General features: G+C 39.1%; 2 protein-coding genes across 2 annotated transcripts; both read right to left on the bottom strand.

Moving 5' to 3' along the window:
* Window positions 1–755: 755 nt before the first annotated feature.
* On the bottom strand, window positions 756–1700 carry LOC133367703 (olfactory receptor 14I1-like). The gene has a single exon (XM_061591800.1). The coding sequence runs from the start codon at window positions 1698–1700 to the stop codon at window positions 756–758; it is 945 nt and encodes a 314-aa protein (XP_061447784.1).
* A 9797-nt stretch (window positions 1701–11497) lies between these two features.
* On the bottom strand, window positions 11498–12451 carry LOC133366854 (olfactory receptor 14I1-like). The gene has a single exon (XM_061590383.1). It carries the CDS (start codon window positions 12443–12445, stop codon window positions 11498–11500), a length of 948 nt encoding a protein of 315 aa, XP_061446367.1. The 5' UTR covers window positions 12446–12451.
* Between the last annotated feature and the right edge of the window lie 10582 nt (window positions 12452–23033).

Raw genomic sequence — 23033 nt, 5'->3', positions numbered from 1 at the left:
TGGAGGTCACTGATTCATAGGGTCACCATAAGTCATCACTGACTTCAAGGCACATAACACACATACACAGGTACATTCTTAAACCGCAAGGGTTTTTTTGCCTATTAGTGAATATGACTATGGGAGAAAGGTATTCTGGAACTGTTGAATTATTTGTTCTGCATACATTATGAGGCCTCTCTCATGGATTCTCTGAGTCCTGTCACTGGGCTCACCTATGTATATGTCCTTGGATTCTTGACGTTGCACAGGTATTGAGAAACAGTATTGCCAAATGTTCCTTGTCAGCAATGTTTCTGGCCTGATCACCTCTACAAGCCATATTTGTGAGCATATCTTGTGTGACAGAAAAGAATGTGCTGTAGGGGTAAAGCACCTATCTGATGCTGCCAAAATCACCTTTCTGCACCTCATGTCATATGATGTCATCCTAACTTGCTCCCCATCCCTACAGGTAGGAATAGTCACTACAAGAACAAATCTCATCTGGAAAAGGCTTGACTACAAAAATGGGGCAGACTGTGTCCTATTTCCAGACCGCAACCCCACACTTGGAGCAAGGCAAAATCAAGGGTGTGTCCTGCTCCATGTGTTAGGTTGTGGGTAGCCAACAAAGCACAAACAATAATGACACTGGATATAAGCTAGAGGAGACAGAGATCCATTTATGAGATATAAATATTATTTTCTGAATACAGAAATGTTTATTGCAATTGCACTAAGGCAAAAACAACCATCGGCATACAATCCCACTCTTAGAGAACAACCCTGGAGAAAGAGTTGGAGGAATGATCCAACAGTTTCCACAAAGCAGTTTTAATCTCTTTGTTTCGCATGCTGTAGATGAATGGATTCAATGTGGGAGGAATGATGGTATATATCACTGCAAAAGCCACATCCAGATCAGAAGAAGCATAAGTGGGAGATCTTGCATAGGCAAAGAGTATAGTGGACATGAGTACAGAGACAACAGTGAGGTGGGGAAGGCAAGTGGAGAGAGCTTTTTTCTGACCATGTATAGAGGGGATTCTAAGCACTGTAGAAAAGATTTGCATGTATGTTATGATGATAAAAATAAAACATCCCAGTCCTATACTAGAGCTTATCACAAGAAACCAAACTTCAACTAAGTAAAAGTCTGAGCAGGTGAGCTTCAGTAATGCTGGGACTTCACAGAAGAACTGTTTGACAGCAATAGAACAGAAGGTGTTTGCGAAGGTGCCACAAGTGTGTAATGTGGCATAAATAAGACTAGTCACCCACCCAGTGACTACCATCTGAATACAGGCACCTTTGTTCATAACTGACTCATACTGGAGTGGGTTGCAAATAGCGACATAGCGATCACGTGCCATTATAGTTAGGAGGATAAAATCTGATATTCCAAATAAGAAATAAAGGAAAACTTGAGCAACACATCCAAAATAAGAAATCCACCTGCTATTTAGGAGGAACATAGCCATTGATTTTGGTACTATAACTGAAATTATTCCAATGTCCATCATGGCCAAATTAATTAGAAAGAAGTACATGGGAGTGTGAAGGTGGTGATCCAGGGCAATTGCAAGAATGATGAGAAGATTTCCTGTTATTGCTGCCAAGTACGATGCTAGGAACACAAAGAAGTATAAGATCTGTAGTTTGCGGATTTCTGAAAATCCCATCAGCAGAAATGTGGGTGTGGAGGTTTGATTCTGCATTTTGTTCACAGTACAAATTCATCTGCTACCTGTACAAGGAAGAAGATTACAATGGTTAATGTCAAGTTATTGATTCACTAGTTCCATTTGACAATCAGATCTGCCAGATATTCCTTTGCTGAAACTGTCACCTACAATAATGAAAAAAATATAATAAAAACATCCCAGTCCTATATTACAGCTTATCACAAGAAATCTAACTTCAACTAAGTAAAAGTTGGAGCAGGAGAGCTTCAATAATGTTGGGCAGGGTTGAGCGTGTGGACTATGTGCATAGAAGGTCACTACCCAATAAAGGCACCCAAGTATTCAGGGTAATGTAACAGGTTGATAACTTACATGCTTACATTGCACAAATGTAGACTCTGTAGCTTTCTGCTGGACCTGCATATGTCAGGGAGAGATATGGAAGGTCTACATACAGGATGATTGTGACAGGGGTGTGGAATAGTGTAAGAGGCTTAAAAGGGGGCACGGTTTAGTCTAGTAGTCTTCCTGTCTCTACTGAGTAACCCAATTAATGGTAGTGACTAAGAAGGTTAAAGCAGACATTGTTCCAAGGGGAACTCTAAGGAATGATCATGAATCCCCATTCTTCATAAAGCTCACTGGATGCCCTTAGAACATTCAAACCCTTTTAGACTAACCTGTCTTATGGGCTTTTGTGAGGATAATGCAGAGTTATCCTCCATTGTCTTCATTGGGAAAGAGGGAATGCAATGAAACTGGGCAATGATATGTGCCTTTCCTGAACCATGTAAGTTCATCCCTACACAAAAGTAGTGCATGGGGGGACTGAACTTCTACTTACACCCTTATTCAATAACAATTGTTGTCTCTGCAGTTTATTGTGGATTCAGTGCTGTTCATACTGGAAAGATTTTTGCAGCATCCAAGCAAAGTCATCTTTATTACAATGCCTGCCTTTACTTTTTCTGCCTTGGTTCTGTTTTTTCCCTAACTGCAGAAAATCTGATATATGCAAATAACCCGTTCTACTTCTGTAGTCACTGCTGGTGTGGAAAATCCTTAGCCTTTGAGCAGGAGTTGTCTCCTGTGTGGTGTATTTTCAGTGCATAGCCACTATTAAGACACCCATATTTCCATTGGCTCCTTGAATGAACAGAATTGCCAAAGACAAATAGTAATAACACCCAATACATGTAATAATAACAATAAATGCTTGGGGCTGCTTCATATCAAAGGAAGGGTGCTGGTCTATATGTGTGGCTATATTTCTGTAAATCTAAGTAATTCTCTCCAGTCCCAGCCTTCTTCAAATGATCTTCAACTGTAGCTTAAAGCACTTCAGGATTGTCTTGCTGAGAATGGAAGGGGAACCTCTTCTTGCTATTTGTTTCAGACAGGAGGAACAGTAGAAAGACCTACAGCACGGAACAGAAAAGGGGAAAAAACAAGGAGGAATATTAAAGCATCTCCCTGCAGCAGAACTCCCCTTACTGCCTCTTGCTCCCACCCCAAAAATCCCATCTCCAATGACACTGAACACTCTTGCAGAGGTTTGGAAAAATAGAAAGAATTGATTCAGGACCAACTGTTTCACCTCCCTTGGATCAGATCTTGTGGTATCTTAAGCTAAAGTTGGATGTAAGTCAGAGAAATGAAGTACTTACAAAAATCTCTTGCACACAATTTACTCACAGCACTGAGCAGTTCCAGTTTTTATAATTAGAGATCTTGAGCAATTCTCTTAAATTAGAATTCTGGGGGAGAAATCCTCAAAAAACAAGCCAAGTACAGTTTCATCCTGTAAATTCACTGAGCGATGGAGCGAAGAGTCATACAAGACTGACATACTCAGGATATTTTTTGCCAAGTGGCACGTTGGCAAGCAATGGAATAGCAAATAATCTGGGCCACTTCAACACCATACATTTACACGTTTATTCATCTTTAAGATTCATGGGTCCCCCCCAAAAAAAATAGAATCCTGGGAACTGTTGTTTGTGAAGGGTCTCCAAAGAACTCTCAGCTCCTTCAACAAACTACACTTCCCAGGATTCTTTTTTTCCCAGTTGTATGTTCATTCCCTGACAGCACTAATATTCAGGCACCCTTTGCATGTAACAACCACAAATCAGCCAAGAGTTTCTGCATCAGCTCAAGGTGGAGGCAGATCATAGGCCCATGGGAGGCTTCCTTAAATAGATGGTTTGAAAATTCAGCCCAGCATTGTCCAGTCTGCCTAGCAGTAACTCTCCAGAATCTTTGCCAGAGACATTTTGCATCACCTGCTACCACTTTATTTTCATTTTATTTTTACTGGAGGCATCAGAAATAAAAAATTGGGATCTTCTACACAAGAAGGATATGTACTGCCAGCTCTATGAGCCCTGCCCATTTTCACCTCTGATTAACTAACTGCAGAATTCCACTTCCTAAATGGACACAAATTCCAAAGAGGCGATGCCTTCTAGCAATACACCTCAGCAACCACCTTGGCTGGCTGACTGGCAGCTGGCTCAAGTAGCTGAAGAACTAGCCCTAGTCCAGGTTTTCAGGTACAGTTGGAAGGAGGAGTTTTCAGCAACACAAACAAAAAAGCAGAAGTACAATCAGCATATTATCACACAATAGAGCCATGGCCACACAATATGGATTCAAAATGTTGTAAGTAACAAAAAGAGGACATGCTTTTTTGTATTGTGTCAGCTCTGGGATTGAGTTATCAGGGAATCCCAGAGAATGCAGTAATTATCAAATGATTGCCTTAATGTCCCATGCAAGTACGTAATGCTCAAGATTCTACAACAAAGGCTCTTCCCATATATGGAGCAAGAAATGCCAGACGTCCAAGCTGGATTAGAAAGGGAAGAGGGACCAGAGATCATATCACAAACATACGTTGGATATATGATGGAATGGACCAAGGAATTACAGAAGGATATCACCCTGTGCTTTAGAGATTACAGCAAAGCCTTTGACTGTGTAGATCATGAAAAACTATGGAATACTTTAAAAGCAATGGGGGTGCCACAACATTGGATTGTCCTGATGCTCACCCTATGTTCTGGACAAGAGGCTACTGTAAGGACAGAATATGGAGAAAGTGATTGTTTCCCAATCGGAAAAGGTGTGAGACAGGGGTGTATTTTATCACCCTATAATATGGAAAGCAGGATTGGACCAGGATGAAGGAGGTGTGAAAATTGGAGGGAGAAATATCAATAATTTAAGATATGCAGACGACACCATACTACTAGCAGAAACCAGTAATGATTTGAAATGAATGCTGATGAAAGTTAAAGAGGAAAGCACAAAATAAGGACTACAGCTGAACATCAAGAAGACTTAAGTAATGACAACAGAAGATTTATGTAACTTTAGAGTTGACAACAAGGACATTGAACTTGTCAAGGATTATCAAGACCTCGGCAGAGTCATTAACCAAAACGGAGACAATAGTCAAGAAATCAGAAGAAGGCTAGGACTGGGGAGGACAGCTATGAGTGAGCTAGAAAAGGTCCTCAACTGCAAAGATGTATCACTGAACACTAAAGTCAGGATCATTCAGACCATGCTTTCCTGATATCTATGTATGGATGTGAAAGTTAGACAGTGAAAAAAGCAGATTAGAGAAAAACCAACTCATTGAAATGAGGTGTTGGAGGAGAGCTTTGAACATACCATGGACTGCAAAAAAGATAAATAATTGGGTGTTAGAATAGATTAAACCAGAACTGTCACTAGAAGCTAAAATGATAAAACTGAGGTTATCATACTTTGGACACATCATGAGAAGACATGATTCACTAGAAAAGACAATAATGCTGGAAAAAAAGAAGGGAGTAGAATAAGAGGAAGCCCAAACAAGAGATGGATTGATTCCATAAAGGAAGCCACAGACTTGAACTTATAAGATCTGAACAGAGTGGTTCATGACAGATGCTATTGGAGGTCACTGATCCATAGGGTCACCATAAGTCGTAATAGACTTGAAGGCACATAACAACAACATGTTCTGAGATTTCATGGGCAAAAACCTTGCTTTGCCAACTTGACACCTTAAGCATGAGTTTACATCCTTGTTCGTCACTCCGCCATGACTGCAGCATGATGTGAGTTTTGAATGCCATCTATCATAGACCTGCTCCATGTACTCAAAATACCAGTTATGACTGTCAGAAAAGGAAAGTAACATATGAACCAGTGGGCCAAGCCGCTTCCTATAAACAAGTGTGGCCAAACATTTTTGCTGTGCAGCTTCTCTCTTATAGCTCATTCTGTTGAAATTTTATTTATATACAATATTTGCCAAAATGTTACAGTTCATGCCAATGTACAACTCTCTTAATTCAGCATAGGGCCACGCCTATCATTAGGCAGAGTGAGGCCAGTTTCAGGAAGCAGATGCTGAGGAATGCAGGAATCAGCCACCTGGCCATTTCTCCCAAGACATTCCCATCCTCTTGATGGTGGAATTCATGTGGTTGCCCAGTTGTCTTGCCTAGCCACCTTCTCCCAACCTGCCAGAGCTGTTATGAGGAATCAAATATTGGGAATTTTTAATCTTTGATTCATCTCAGTGAACCAGAGTTTGAAAAGGCCTGCAACAGCAACGATTCCTGGGAAACAGCCCCTCTGTGACCTCTGAGTACATATCTTGCAACCCTGAAGTTATAGACTTCCTGACTCATGGAAATTTGGGATTTGTCACCCAGTAAGAATAGGCGCTCCTTTCAAACAAAGGAAATGCTTATGATAATCTAAGCCATCAGGAGGAAACAGAATAGCTCCTTTCAAACTAGGAGGTGGTGTGCATTTCTAAGCCTTTGGAGAAGATAGGATAAACTCCTGTCAAACAAAGAAACTGTTTTACACAAGGATTATGATAATCTTAACCTTGGGGAATCATCAGGAATCTACAGCAGGAGATCACACCTATTATCTGGGAACTTATCAGGAAACGAGTGGGTCCACATCCTCCTGCAGACATTTACATTGGGTTTACTTTGGGGTCAGTTTAGTTAGAACAAGCTATAAAACATGAGGGGTTGAGAGGGGTAAGGCAGTTCCTCTTCTGGAGGGCTCCAACAACGCATGCTAGCATCTTTGGGACAATTTCAGAGCTATGGGTTTGGGTGAGAACTTTCAAATCTGGCTCTGGTTACAAAGGGTGGAGTTTTTGCTCATTGGGTGAGATACGAAAGTCTCTCTCTCTCAGTTTTAGTCTTGCAGCAACTCTCCAGGAAAGGTATATGCAACTATCTGGGCCTTTTTCTTTCCTTTTTTCCCCTTCCTGTATGGGTGAGCTTAAGGTGAAAGTGTTCATAAGGTCAGTCTGTTTGCTTTAGTCTATCCAGTGTTGTTGAATGAATGAATAATAGTTAGAAAGCTGCTCATTGTTAACTGCAATTGTATACTGCAATATTTTCCCTTGTTCCTTCTCTTAATAAAACCACTATTTTACTTTCAGTGTATGTTTATTGGGTTAAGGGTAAAATTATACATGCTGTGGGGGTGACGTGTGGGTAACTCCAGCAAAAGATCCTGCTACTCTGTTTTGGGGACTTGGATTTCTAGTGAGCTATGCTCATGAGGAAGTTCAAGGTTCTGTCGTAACAGAGCTCTGCAGAGTGAAAAATGTACCATCGCTCCTGCACTGCAAGTAATGTAAAATACTTGTTTTATTCCACTTTCAGTTTATTGACTTTAGTATCTGAGAAATTTCTAAGAGAAAATATAATATAAGAGGAACTGTCATACAGACATGTAGGTGGAGAGACAGGGAATGATGAAAAGAAAGAGACAGATGTCCCACCATGGCTAGAATTAAACTCACTATTTAAAAAAAGAAAAGAAAACTTACCTAGCCCCTTTAAAAACAGCTGAGTTTCAATGTGGGCAAGTGAAGTTTTTCATTTAACTGTTTCAGGTCATGCTTGATCCATCATTCATTGATTTATCTGAGAGTCTTCCACATCCTTTTGGCACTTGACAGAATATTGTGCAGCAAGACTATTTTTAAACTGGTTTTTAAAAAGCAACATGTGTAGAGAGGAGGTCAGCTGGGTATCTACTTTGTGGTTCCTTTGCAAATTGTTCCCTTGAGTCTCATACAGATGATCAGAATCAGTATTCCCTTCTCACACACACTCCAATTATTGCTTTCTCTGTTTTTGTCATGAAAGTAAACAAATAAATTCAGTTTACATCTTGCAACAGATTCCAGATCACTCTGCAGTTTGGACAGAGCTTACTCATGTTGCCCCTTGAGGACCCATGTGTAGATCAGGAATGAGGATATGTCCATATACTGTATCTGTGAACTAATCCATGCATGGGTTTGACAACAGTGCTTATGAAGGCGTCTGAGTCCTGCCCTCTTTCTTTTAAAAACATTTCAGAGCTGCTTGGAGCTGGTAGTAAATTCACCATCATACAGGTGAAAAGGCTTTTAAAATGCACTCAGGAAGTGACCATACATTATGTGTAATTATAGATAGTTAGTTATTGATGGGAGCAGCCATAATTCCCCCTAGATAATTCTCCAGGAAGAGACTTTATATTATGGTATATGGTCACCTCCAGGGAGCATCTGAAATTGCTCCTTACCTGTGTGATGAGGAACTGCCATCTTTTCTCCTATACAACTCCACAAGATAGGACAGTGTGGTAATACTGTAACTTTGATGAGTCATACTAATCTCAAATTGAGAACAAACAAGCTGAACAGCTTCTTGCCCACCATAGAGCTTTTACAACCTTTCACATGTTAATGGGGAAATAACTCCAGAATGCAATTCCCCAGAATAAGTGGAGAAAATGCATGAGTCAGGCTTTAAGTTCTGGAGAAAGTCCAAGAATCTTGGCAAAGCACTTGTATGAACTGAAAAAGAGAAGGCACCATGTGATATTTTTGTACTGAAGCCATCTTATTGAGACCTCAATGGTAAAATCGAACTGAGATGGCAGGACCCAGTCCTTCCCTTTGTGGGCCTTTATTACACGTTCCTAAGTATCTACCAGAAAGGCTGAGGCATACAGAGCGTCTCCATGTTGACATCTGTGAATGCGAGTGCTAAATTTAATCTGGATAAATGTCCTATGGAAAAAGAATAATCAACAATGCTCATTACTCTGCTCCATTTCCAGAAGGCAAAGGAACAACTATAATTTGGTGTCTTATTCTTTCATTCATCTCAGTGAACCAAAGTTTAGAAGTCTGAAAGCTGCAAAGAATCCTGGGAAATAGCCCTTCTGTGGATTCTTGAGCAATCTGTAATTGCCAGGAGGTAAAAGACAGACACCCTCATTCTTATGGGAAGAATCGTAAAACTCCTGAGTTTTGGTATCATTAGAACGAAGATGCTTCTCAGAAACAATCGGACCATAAGGACAAAGGTCATGATATCCTTTGACCTGTAAGGGATAAGAGCTTAGAAAAGTTACTTTTTTGAACTATAACTCCCATTAGCCCAACCCAGTGGCCATGCTGGCTGGGGTTGATGGGAGTTGTAGTTTTAAAAAAGTAACTTTTCCAAGCTCTGATCCCTGAACCAGGATTTTACAGTAAGAGTCCTCAGGAGACAGGGGTCTTAGCAGAAAACACATCTGCAACTAAATTGCAACTCCAAAGTTTTTCATTGTTCTTCCCTTGTCACATTAGCACTACCTCTCCCATCTTACATGTTACTCAGTGTAATTCAGAAATACATATATGGTCTTGATTCCATATGGGTTTTAGCAGCACCTATTGGGGCTCCAGTGCCTACCTCATTCTACACAACTCACCCTAAGGTCATCTCAACATGCAGCTTCAGACACCTAGTAAGGAAAGGGATAAGAATGATGTGCTTGACCATGTGATAATATGCAGGAGGAGAAAGAGAGAGCCTGGCACTCACATAGCATGTATGTATATCTCACATAGCATGCATGTATATCATAAGGTGAGGGATGGCATAGAAAACAAAAAACAAATAAAATATTCTGTGCTAACTTGAGTTTCTAAACTGTCTTTAAAGGCAGAATCTTTTAGAGCATATTAGAGTAATTCAACGAAGTGAATTAGATATCTCTGTGGGTTAGTTGAAGGTGTTAAAAACAAATGTTTATAGTGTTTTATCATTTGTTGTTTGCTACCATGGTCTCCCTTTGGAAGGAAAGTTGGGATATAAATTTAAATAGTAGTAATGATGATGATGATGATGATGATGGGAAGGAGGAGGAGGGTTATCCTAGAATATTGTGTGTGGATTCTGACAAAGTTCAAATTCTGAACCAAAGCAAGGCTCCGGGGTTTTTAGGGCTGTACTGAATGAAATGGCAACTGTATGAGCCTTCCTGAGTCAAAGCAGGGGTGCCCTCCTCTTGCACTCTGCCCTTGCGAGCTACTGGTCAAATGCTCTAGAAACAGGAAGGAGAGTTCCTTCCCCTTTCCTGGGCCCCTCTGACATCCTAGCAACAGCAGCACAAGAGGCAGAAGAGGTGCCTTGCACAGAATGTTCCTTTCAATCACAGCACCAGGATGAAAAGACTTCTCTCTTCTCAGTCCAGCACTGTGATGGGTGACCCCCCCCCACTCCTCCGCAGATCAGCATAGGAGGGGAACTGTACATCTGTCTTTCTGTGTTGGAGTTAGTATGTGTTTTCTTGTGATGTATCCCTTTTTGTGGTGAGTGTGTCTGTCTGAATGTATGTGTACGTGTGCTGAATGTGTAATATATGCTGTGTACACTAGTGTAGTGGCAAATTCAGAAGTATAGGGTCCCTTCATGACGGACATGCCACACTCACAGCCATAACCCTTTCCCAATTTTCCCTCATCTTCCTTGCTCTCCTTGTCTTTTTGTGAGTCAACACTCCACTACAACAGATGTCCCTAGGAGCCAATCAGCATGGAAGGGGAAGCTGTGCATTAGCTACTGAGAAGAGTCTTCTCAGTGACTGACCCATCTCCTTTTACTCTGATTGGCTCCAATCAGCATGAAAAGACAAGAACTCTTCTCAATGGTGAATACAGTCCCTTATCATACTGATTGGCTCTTACATAGGGACCTGGCTGGGACCCAGCTTTGACAAAAATAAAGGGTCTACAACCCGCTGCAACCCTTTATGATTGCACCCCTGGTTATGTGTATAAAAGAGTAAGGCCACATCTGCTCTGTACATTAAATTAAAAGCAGTATCATACCATATAAAAAGCAGAGCTTGGAAAAGTTACTGTTTTGAACTACAACTCCCATCAGCCCAATCCAGTGGCCATGCTGGCTGGGGCTGATGGGAGTTGTAGTTCAAAAAAGTAACTTTTCCAAGCTCTGAAAAAGGCATAGCTTCCTCCAAAGAATCCTGGGAAATGTTTGTTAGGGATGCAGAGAGTTCTTAGAAGACCCTAATTCCCCTCACAGAGCTACAGTTTCCATAATAAATCCTTCATTCTAGGTAACTATGGAACCTGTAACTTTCCCACCACTGATTTATATCGTTTATTTAATAAATATTATCAGAAGGAAGATGACAAGATCATATGTTTATGCAAAAACAAAATTTATGTTATTGTTAAACAAAAAGATGTCTCACAATGATATGCTCTGTTGGGAACGTTATGGTTGAGATTCTGTTAGATGAATAGTATACTAACATTGTTTATTAATATAGGATATGGGTGACTCTCGAGGGTTTCAGACATGGAATCCTTCCTATCCCTACCACGAGATGCCAGGGATTGAAACTATGACCTGCATGCAAAGCAGATTCTCTATCAAAGGTTATAATGCAATGTTAAAAATTGCAGGGCCAACCATTCACATGCAGAAGAGCAGACAATCCCATTTTTATAGAACTCTAAATATAGTCTTAGGAGAATGCCTGACATCTAAGAGTTTCCACAAAGCAGTCTTAATGTCTTTGTTCCTTATGCTGTAGACGAATGGATTCAGCATGGGAGGAATTATAGCATATATCACAGCAAAAGCTATATCCAGCTCAGAAGAAGATTCCGTGGGAGGCCTTGCATAAGCAAAGACTGCACTTATGAGAAACACAGAAACAACAGTGAGGTGGGGAAGGCAAGTGGAGAGGGCTTTATTCTGACCATGGACAGAAGGAATTCTGAGCACTGTAGAAAATATCTGCAGGTACGTTATGATGATGAAAATGAAGCATCCTAGTGCTGTAATACAGCCTAGCAGAAGAAGCCCAACTTCAACTAAGTAAAAGTCAGAGCAGGAGAGCTTTAATAATGTTGGGACTTCACAGAAGAACTGATTGACAACGTTAGAACAGAAGGTGTTTGCAAAGGTGCCACAAGTGTGCAAAATGGCATAAAGAAGACTAGTAAGTAACACAATTGCTGCCATCTGAATACAGGCTCCTTTGTGCATAATTCTTTCATATTGTAATGGGCTGCAGATGGCGACATAGCGATCGTGTGCCATTACTGTTAGAAGGAAAAAATCTGATGTTGCAAAGAAGAAGTAGAAGAAAACTTGAGCCACACACCCAGAATATGAAATGGACCTGCTGTTCATGATGGAATTGGCCACAGATTTGGGTATCATGACTGAAACAGAGCCAACATCCATCATGGCCAGGTTTGCTAAGAAAAAGTACATTGGTTTATGAAGGTGACGGTCAAGGGCTACTGCAACAATGATGAGAAGATTCCCCATCAAAGTTGTCAAGTACAATGTTATGAATAGAAAGACATATAAGATTTGTAGTTCCTGCAGTTCAGACAATTCCCGCAGTAGAAATGTGGACATGGTAGTAAGATTGTTCATTTTTCCTTCTGTACTTTCATATTTTCTGAAGAAGGAAAAAGTCAAGAAGTGTTAATCCACCAATATTGATTAACCAGTTTACCCCACACCCAGAATGTAGATTCAACACTTAAGTATTTGATGAACTGTTATATTAATTAAATAGAAGAAGAGGAAATCTGCCTGTATCCAAGAAGCAAACCACCCTAAAGGAACTCTATCACCCACACAGGAGTGATGGAAGGTAAAAATGGAAATTGTGTGTGTGAGGGGGTAAGCTGTCCTGTGTCAGCCACCTATGATGTTCAGCATTCCATAGGTGGTACATCCTAGGTCCCAAGAGCAGAAAACCAAACTGCCCCTCATGCTTGTTTGCAATAGAAGGAGGCTGATTATACTAATGCACCCTTCATCTATCATGCCTCAGGGTCCTGGTCATATTACAATCCACTTACTTGTTCACACAACCTGGCAACAGCCAGATTAAATCCAATCCACTAGTAGAGAAAAGAGGATGCCCCCAATAGCCAATCAGAGAGCACTCCCCAAAATCCCTACTCAGCCCCAGAGGGAACTGGCAAGATCCACACTGCTCAAATGGTGGGAGGATGGGATCCTGAAAGAGGTGAACAGGAAGTGCTCAAGGGAGGCAGTTTTACATAGCAGGCTTGCTCCTCCAAGACTACTGGCTCCAAAGAGGCCACGTGGGGAATCTCTCACCCCCTCCACTGTAGAGGAGACCTTGGAAGCTTTTCTTCTCACAAAGGAAAAGCAGGTTTAATCAGGTTTCCTCAGATGTCGCTATTAAATTCACCAGCTATTTTTTTGTTAAAGCACCCATGGACAAACATTGTGATTGGTGAAGATGCCAAAATGGCTAGGTTCTAAGTTGAATCCAGCCTAGTCATTATTATGAAATGCATCATGAGCACTGACTTCAGTCCAACTAACATATTAGTGTACAAAGCCCTAACCACCTTTGGCCTCAAAAATCTGAAGACCATCTCCACCACGACCATCTTTCTGGGTGTTAAGATTTGCAAAGGGACTCTCTTGAAAGCTCTATTATCCTCAAAAATGTGGGGAATGACAGCCCACGAAAGCTGCATCTAGTGTCTTAACTGTACAGCTTTCACTGTATGCTGAAAATGCACCTCTTTATCATGGTCTTTGACAATTAAAGTATTTTATTTTGTGGGACCAAAATCTTTTGCTGAATTCATACTCTTCTGTTCTGTTTTAAACAGTGGTATGTTTAAATATTGAGATATTGTACTTCCCTACAAATTTGGAAAAATGCAAACAGTTTGGGTTGGTCTTTCACAGTCCTATCCACTTCCTGTATAGCTTGGAAGAATTTGGTAACATGTGTCTTTGAGCATATGGTGAATAGTGGCAACATCTACAATCAGCCCAAATACCAGAAACACTACATGTACTGTGCTGATCTTGTTTTAGCAGTAAGGAAGCAACAATATTAAGAGAGTTGATATAGTTCAGATAGTCACTTTAAACATGGTGTTGGCTCTCAGAGACGAGATCATGTCTCCCACGTCCCTGTTGTATTCACTATAGCCACCCAATTTCCCTTTTTTAAAAGTTTGATAGAAATATCTGTTGGCTATAGGTATGTTCTTGAACCTCAAAGGTTTTTTTTGCCTATTAGTGAATTATATTGCATTTGTACTTCAATCATTTTTAATGTCTACATGAGTGGCAACACACTAATACTCTTAGGAACATTTTTTTCTTTTCTAGAGTGTTGGCTCTAGACTTCCGGGAAGGGTGACTTAGCCTGTGCCTGCTTTTGGGACGGGCTCCCGCCGCAAAAGAAGCTTATTCAGATATAAATCAGTCAAAACATTTTTTTTTGACTGATGAAACTTCTCACGGGCAGGGAGAAACGAAGAGATTAACCTCAAAGCCTATTTTTGTTGGGAGGACTAGATTTCATTGATTTATGAGACGAGGTCCAGCCAACAAGGAAGGACGGATTTTCAACAAGCTCTATCTGATAAAGCGACACGTTCATCTTTTCTTTAGAGAGAGAACGGACTAACAGGCAAGCACCCTTCTTTCTATATTTTTTTACTTGACTTAAACTGTTGCAGTAAAAGGAGATTTGCCAGATGGATCGGTTTTGGACATCTTTTCGGTGAGCTATAACTCTTCTCTGCTATGCACTAATTAACAGCTTATCTCTGTTTTTGTTGCAAAAAGCTGTCCTGGATTTGCATTCTAAAGATATACACAGAAGAGAGATTTCTATTCCTGATTTCTATTCTGAAGAATATTATATTGTCTGAGATTACTCTCTTTTTGGTTTATTTTATTTTGACGAATCTGTTTCCTGACGACGCCATTAATTGTTTCGATCCTGGGAACTACATTTTGTTTTCCTAAGCATAGTGAGATAAGGCTGGCTGTTCTGTTTATACTGTGATGTCATCAAGTTTGGAGTATTAACCCAATTGTTGCTGAAATAAGAAGTGGTTCTCTTATATTTTTCTTTTAAAATGGCAATCAAGAAAGTGGCTGAGAATCTGGAAGTAACTAGGTTTCAGAAAATAATGGATGAGATTGAGATAACGAAACGAACCCTGCGACAGGGTTGTAAGGAGCTGAAAATTGAATTGTGCAAAATGATCCAGGAGTTTAAAGAAATAGGGGTCCCTGTGAGAGAGGAGACCCTGGAGCCTGGAACAAACGTGGAACAGGAAAAAGATTTGGAATTTATGGATTTTAGAAATAAAATCTACTGTTTGGAATTCAATGTTATCTCTGAAGAAATTAATGAAGATATTGGAGATAAGGTTGTCAATGGCATGGATAATCTTCTGGACTGGAATGATGTGATGGAGCCTAATATGGAGAAGACCTATGGAATTAACTGCAGCCATGTGACAAGGGAAAAACTTTCAAGAGATGAGCCAGTACATTTTGTAAAAAAGAACAGAGATATGTTTTTACTGCAGTATTCCAGCAACCTATTCAGAATGGATGGCAAGAAAATATTTGGGATAGAGGAAATTCCCATTAGACTCTTACTATATGACTATGGTTATGACAGCAAGATTATTACGGAATACTGATAATGGAAGATTGGACACTGAAATTACTGGAGTTAACAAGACTATTGAAGATGGAAGATGGAAGATGGAACTAATAGGGATAATAGAATAATGGCTATTGAAATTATTGAACCTAATAGACTCTGATGAGATGGATTAATCGAAATGTTTATTTTGACTATGGTTATGACAATAAGATTATTATAATTATTAATGAGATGGATTAATCGACATGCTTATCTGGAGAAAAACTGATAGATATATTTCTTAAAGAATTGAAACCTCTCTTTGACTTTTTGTGGAAAGAATAAAGTAATGTTTATGAGATTTGATGATTAAGTAAGATAACTACTGGAGGAAAGTGATTTTATAATATGATTTAAGAGACAGGATTGTTATACATTGTAGACCTATAACTGATTTGATCTGTGACAAATGGGAAGTTAATATTTCTATGGTTATGACAGCAAGATTATTACGGAATACTGATAATGGAAGATTGGACACTGAAATTACTGGACTTAACAAGACTATTGAAGATGGAAGATGGAAGATGGAACTAATAGGGATAATAGAATAATGGCTATTGAAATTATTGAACCTAACAGATTCTGATGAGATGGATTAATCGAAATGTTTATTTTGACTATGGTTATGACAATAAGATTATTATAATTATTAATGAGATGGATTAATCGACATGCTTTTCTGGAGAAAAAATGATAGATATATTTCTTAAAGAATTGAAACCTCTCTTTGACTTTTTGTGGAAAGAATAAAGTAATGTTTATGAGATTTGATGATTAAGTAAGATAACTACTGGAGGAAAGTGATTTTATAATATGATTTAAGAGACAGGATTGTTATACATTGTAGACCTATAACTGATTTGATCTGTGACAAATGGGAAGTCAATATTTTACTTTTTATTTTTTTTTGTCTAACTATTTTTGATTTTGTTTTTTGTCTTTGAATGTTTTATGGTTTTGTTTTGTATGTTTTATGAAAATCTGAATAAAAATTATTGTAAAAAAAATAAATAAAAAATAAACATGGTGTTGGCTCTCAGAGAGGAGGTCATGTCTCCCGCTCCCCTGTTGCATTCACTATAACCACCCAATTTCCCTTTTTTAAAAGTTTGATAGAAATATCTGTTGGCTATAGGTATGTTCTTGAACCTCAAAGGTTTTTTTTGCCTATTAGTGAATTATATTGCATTTGTACTTCAATCATTTTTAATGTCTACATGAGTGGCAACACACTAATACTCTTAGGAACATTTTTTTCTTTTCTACCACTGTCTCAGTGTAACCCAGCAATGAAAACCAAGTGCTAAGGAATTATTCTGGTCTAGAAGGATCCTTCCCCTCTGAACTGACATATTCATTTTTGCATAATCATTGTCATCTATACTTTCCTCAACAATTACATATAAGGAGACGGCTCTGACAGACGCCACTTGCATGCCAAGACATACTTTGACAGATTTAGTTACATTCAAATTCACCAGAAACACACTCTCCTCAAAACTGCATAGCTGTCATGTCCACATCCCCAATTTAACATCTTTCAATGATTACCTTAAAACTCTGTTACGTTGAAATGAGTTTTAGAAAACTGCTTTTTTTGGGGGGGGGGATCAAGAGAGCTAGTTTGCTCGTGCTGCCACCAGACTTGCGATAAACCCTGAAAAAGGAATAGCAAATACTAAAAATGGTTAACATGGAAATAATTCAAACAGAATTTAAGATTCTGTTGAGAGAGATGAAAGCAAAATATAGAGGGATAGAAATTAAGTGAGAAACACATAAATCAAGATTGGAGAAAACATCTTCGGAACTGTGAAAAAAGGAATGTAGAGGTCCTCTAGAAGGAAGAGAAACAGGGAACTTAGTAGTCTTACAGTTGTTTTAGTTGTTTAGTGATATACCATTACAAACATGAATCAATCAAAGCTGAGACACAAATTTAGCTCTTAATTTCCTGGCTGCCAGTGCAAATAAACACTCATTGAGACATAATTTTCCTTGTCTAATAGCAAAAACCACCCAAACTCACTTGGTGTAACATTTTTTCTACAACTAAACTCAGACAGATATTTCTCATGAGGATCTTTGTATAAAGGACACTGGGTAATATAATGAACAACATACTTTGTAGCAGTTTTACAAAACACACAAAACCGATGTTCCAAGGGAAGTTTCCTATAGTGACCACCAAGAAAAATGGAAGGCATGACATTAAACCGTAAATCAGTAAAAGCAATTCTGCATGGAGCTAAATTAATTACCTCTAAATAATTAACTTTCTGGTGTTTTATTTTAGAGCATGGGTACAGCCTAAAAAATCTTGAAGAATGGATAATTACCATATCAGTTAAATAAGCTCTCCTACACACAAACAGCTTTAACTGTAATTTAAACAGGAACTGAATCTCAGTCAGCTCACTACCAAATTCTCTGACAAACGTATGTAAAGAGTCAACTAGCTTTTGAGCATTTAAGGGTGAGTCATAAGCTATGGAGATCAGGTGAAATGGTGGCAAAGCTAATATTCTGTTATGAAAATTTAGTAGTCGAACCTGTATTCTGACCTGAACCAAAGGCCAGCCACTTCTGCAGTATGACTTTGGGAACACTTATCAACTTGACAAAATATGCGCAGTTGGGATAGAAGCAGCTTTCCAAACAGAGAACAAAACTAAAACTATCTCATCTTTATCAGAGTGGCCTATCCTAGAGACTGAGAGCCAGTGTGGTGTAGTGGTTAAAGTGGTGGACTATGACCTGGGAGACCAGGGTTGGAATCCCCACACAGCCATGAAGCTCACTGGGTGACTGTGGGCCAGACACTGCCTCTCAGCTTCAGAGGAAGGCAATGGTAAAACCACCTCTGAATACCACTTACCATGAAATCCCTATTCATAGGGTCGCCGTAAGTCAGAATCGACTTGAAGGCAGTCCATTTCCTTTTTTTTTATCCTAGAGACATGTTTGTTAAATTTATCAGTTTGAGAGTAAAGGAGGCAATAACTTACATATATTGGGCAAGGGAAAAACTCCTTATCAATGAAAATCAACTGAAGTTATTAACAGATGTCCACCTGGATACTTTAAACAGGAGAAAGGAGTTAAAGTTCCTTACATTGTTACTCATGGGAAAAAAGATTAAATATAGGTGGAGATCTCTTTTAAATCTTCTGATTGTGATAAAGAATGAATGAGTTATAGTTAAAACATTTGAAGAATTTTAGTATTAATAAAAGAACAAATAGAGGAAAACATTGAACAAGGAAATGAATGATGGAAATCTGATGGAAATGTCACTGTTGAACATTTAATTCCTGATTTAAAAAATCAAATAATTCAGGAAGTAAAAACAAAGATAAATAATTGAGGGTTACTGAAGGAAAAGAGGATCAGGATAATCAGGAGAATTTCAAAGAATCATGCAGCATAGATCTCTAATAGAGAAGGTCAAAGAAGTTGGTCAAATAATGGTTAGAGGAAATTCTGAAATGTTTGGCATGCAATCTGGATCAATGCAAAATAAAGTATTATTATATGTGGATGATATTCTACTAACACTGACATCTGAATATTTCTTGTAAAAATCTCAGAAAGATATGAAATGTGTTTGGTAAAATATCAGGATGTACAATTAACTTGAAAAAATCTGCATGGTTAGGTATAGTATGGATGAGGAAACTAAGAGAAAATTAATAGAGATAATGAATATTCCTTTGTCAGATAAGCATGTAAAATATTTGGGAATTGGGATTACTCAAGATCTGACACAATTTATTAAAATAAATTATGGTAAAGTTATCAGGAATTGAATCTCAACACGGGGAAAAAAATTGCCAATTTCCCAGATGGGGTAAATATAAGTTGTAAAAATGAACATATTACCTAGTTTACCATTTCAATTTATGAATATACCAATACAAGTTTCACCACATAACTTTCAAACATGGTGTAGGTTTATTATGGATTTTATTTGAGAAAAAAGCCTCCAGGTGTGGCAGCAAGTCCATTATAAAAACAATAGAACAAGGAGTAATGGGAGTCCAAGATCTAGAAAATTATTATCATGCTACAAGACTAACAGGTATTAAAAAGTGGTATATGGATTAGGTTACACAAGCAAAGAACAATATATTAAAGGGACACTCAAAGACAATGTTATGGTTCAAAGAAGGCAATTGGTTTCACATCGCTACTAAAGTTCCATCTGTTTATGTTGGACTGACAATCTGGTATACATTCAGAGAGAAAATGTCTCCAGGAGTATCACCTCATATGTCACTATTTCATAATGATTTTATAACACATGAAATGGGGTGCTTGGAGGTACCATGCAAATTTGGACTGTGTAAAAGATTTGTATTTGCACCAGACTGGTGGGAGTTGGATGTGGAGGACTCCTGGCTGAGATGGCAGGCTCCCGGCACCACTAGGTGCCACCATGCTCTGCAGGCAGAAGCCCCTCATCTCAACTGAGCCACAATGGTGCCAGGACCCTGCCAGCTCAGCTGGGGGCCAACCAGTGAATGCCAGCCTAGTGGACAGCCAGCCAGCATTAGCCAGCAGAAAGCCCAAAAAATTGGGTATTCTGGAGACGTGACAGAGGAGGACCCAACAGAGGGGGAGCTCTGTGGCATCCTCCTCTTATTCGGAGTCTCCCATGGGTCCCAATCCAGATAAGATTTGGGATCTACAACATACAAACGACAGGCTCTGCTCTTAGATTATGGATTCTCCCCATTTTCAACTCTGAATTACTCAGAGATGCAGCATAGATGCAGAGCTTGGAAAAGTTACTTTTTTGAACTACAACTCCCATCAGCCCTAGGCAACATGGCCACTGGATTAGGCTGATGGGAGCTGTAGTTCAAAACAGTAACTTTTCCAAGCTCTGCATAGATGATACATGCATTTATGAATGCCAAACTGTTCAGGATGTGATAATGATCCAGAATGGATTTGTGTTCCCATGGAATGCAACATAGAGTTAGTATAGCCATGTAACCCTGCAGATTACTGATTACAAGCATTAATGCTGAAAGCCAGAATTCACATGACATTCCCTTTCCTTTTGGTGAACTAGGTAAAAAAGAGGTTGCAATTTTTCCTATTAGTGGAAGTGGATTTACGGTCTAGCATCAGATTCTTCCATCATCATACAAACATATACAATGCAATTAAAAGAACAGTAATTGCAGGGCATTAGTTGGATCCAGTGGAGCACTGGCTGATAGTATAATATTTGTTTGCTATATTTATGGTAAGAATATTCCCAAATAATATAGCAAATATATATGCCATTATCAGCCAACGTACCACTGAATCCCACTAATGCCCTGCAAATTACTGTTCTTTCAATTGCACTGCATATGTATGTTGATGGAAGAATCTGATGTTAGACATAGATCCACAGGTTTTCAGATATTTTTACCATAGTAAGTGGTCATTGTTTAAGTCAAACAGTGTAATGATTGCTGCCTCAACATTTTGAAGTTTTAGGTATATATGAGACTACTTCAAAATAGATAGGGAAAAATGACAAAAAACTTCTAGATTGCAAATCATCTTACTAAACCCTCTTAAAATATTTTGAAATACCTTTAACTGTAAGGTTCAGTTTCCCCTTCAGCTTCTTTAGGGTATGATGTGGAGATGATATGTGAGTCTCCTCAGCCAAGCACTTTCAGTCTTCTTGTGGCACTTGAAACAGTGATAGCTGATTTTTTCCCCAAAGAACTGATCTTTAAATGATTAGCTGATTTTTCCCCAAAAATGGATTTTTAAATGATTGCATATGTAATGATGATATTGATCACATTTTGCATTAGGATATACTGACAGCCTAAGGAGAGTTATTTATTTATTTATTTATTAGCTTTGGGGATCTTACTCCCAAGGGTGTCACACAGCTGATCCGAAAACTTTGTTGAAGCTCTTCAATTCCTTCTTGCTGTGTTGTTCTACATTTGTAGTGAACATAAACAAATAATTAATGCTTGCCATATGTGTCTCAGTGCATGAAAAACAATTACACTTGTTGGTGAAACCTATGTCTAGCATTATCTCAAATTTCATTAATTAAATCCAACTACAGTTTGCAAATGATTTAATGTTTAACGGCTTGAATGTGTGTCTTATGTGAAATGATGGGTTACAGCAGTGTTTCCAACCTGTGGGTCATAACCTGCAAGTGGGTTGTGAAGTTTGTGCAAGTGGGTCACAGGCTTTATAAGTAGACCTAAAATAATTATTGCTTTTATTCTTTAAGTGGCATGATGAACTTTTGTTTTGTTGTGATTGATTTTGTCCCAGTCTGCGTCTGTGTTGGAATTACTTTTTATTGTGTTTTAAACCTTTTTATAGCCAGTGTGGTGTAGTGGTTAGAGTGTTGGACTATGACCCGGGAGACCAGGGTTTGAATCCCCACACAGCCATGAAGCTCACTGGGTGACCTTGGGCCAATCACTGCCTCTAAACCTCAGAGGAAGGCAATGGTAAAAGCCCCTCTGAATACCACTTACCATGAAAACTCTATTCATAGGGTCGCCATAAGTCGGGATCGACTTGAAAGCAGTCTACTTCCGTGTGTGTGTGTGTGTGTGTGTGTGTTTAACCTTTCTTTAAAAAAAGAGATGTTTTGAAAGCTTTTTTCTAAAATGTTTTTAAAGACTCCAAAAGAAGTAGTTAGAAAGAAACAAAAGGTAGAAGAGAGTATGAATGGGAAGTATACTCCTGTGCTTATGACTGCAAGGTATGTGCCATGTTTCTTTTCTTGTCTGAGAACATAATGGTGTACATGTGCAACAAGTGCAAGCTTGTGGTACTGTTGGAAGAAAAAGTGAGAGGCCTGGAACGGCGGGTGGCCAAACTGAGGACTATAAGAGAAGATGAAGAGTTTGTAGACAGAATGCTGGAACAACAGCAGCAAAGAGAAGTGAAGGTGGAAGAACAACAGCATGTGTTAGTGGAAGAGAAGACTGCTTTGGAGAGGAACAATGAAGTGGAAGAAACTGTGGGAAAGGGTGACAGGAGGAGAAGAGCTAGAAGACACCGTTCAAAAGTGGAACTATGGAACTGCTTTCAACCACTTAAGGATGAGACTGGAGGACAGCCTGTGGTGGAAGAATTACAGAAGACCCTGTGCAACAATGATCAAAAGGTTGTAGCTCAATCAAGCAGGGTCAATGAAACCATACCCCACAGCAAGAAGTGAAGAGTACTAGTAGTGGGAGAGTCCCTACTGCGTGGGATCAAAATCGAAGTATGCCAAGAAGATCTGTGGATTTGCCAGGTATTCTGTCTAGCAGGAGGACGGTTTAGAGATGTGATGGAAGGGTTGCCATTACTCATCAAGCCCACAGATAGGTACCCCTTTCTCCTCATCCATGTGGGAACAAATGATCCTGCCAAACATAGCTATGTAGAAATCACATCAAACTTTGAACCTCTGGGAAGGAAATTCAAGGACTTGGGGCCCAGATAGTTTTTTCATCCATCCTTTCTGTACTTAGA

This window comes from Rhineura floridana, chromosome 11, assembly GCF_030035675.1.
Source record: "Rhineura floridana isolate rRhiFlo1 chromosome 11, rRhiFlo1.hap2, whole genome shotgun sequence".
NCBI classification, from domain to species: domain Eukaryota; kingdom Metazoa; phylum Chordata; class Lepidosauria; order Squamata; family Rhineuridae; genus Rhineura; species Rhineura floridana.
Note: the sequence above shows the minus strand (reverse complement) of the source record. Positions and strands in the feature narration are given on the sequence as shown.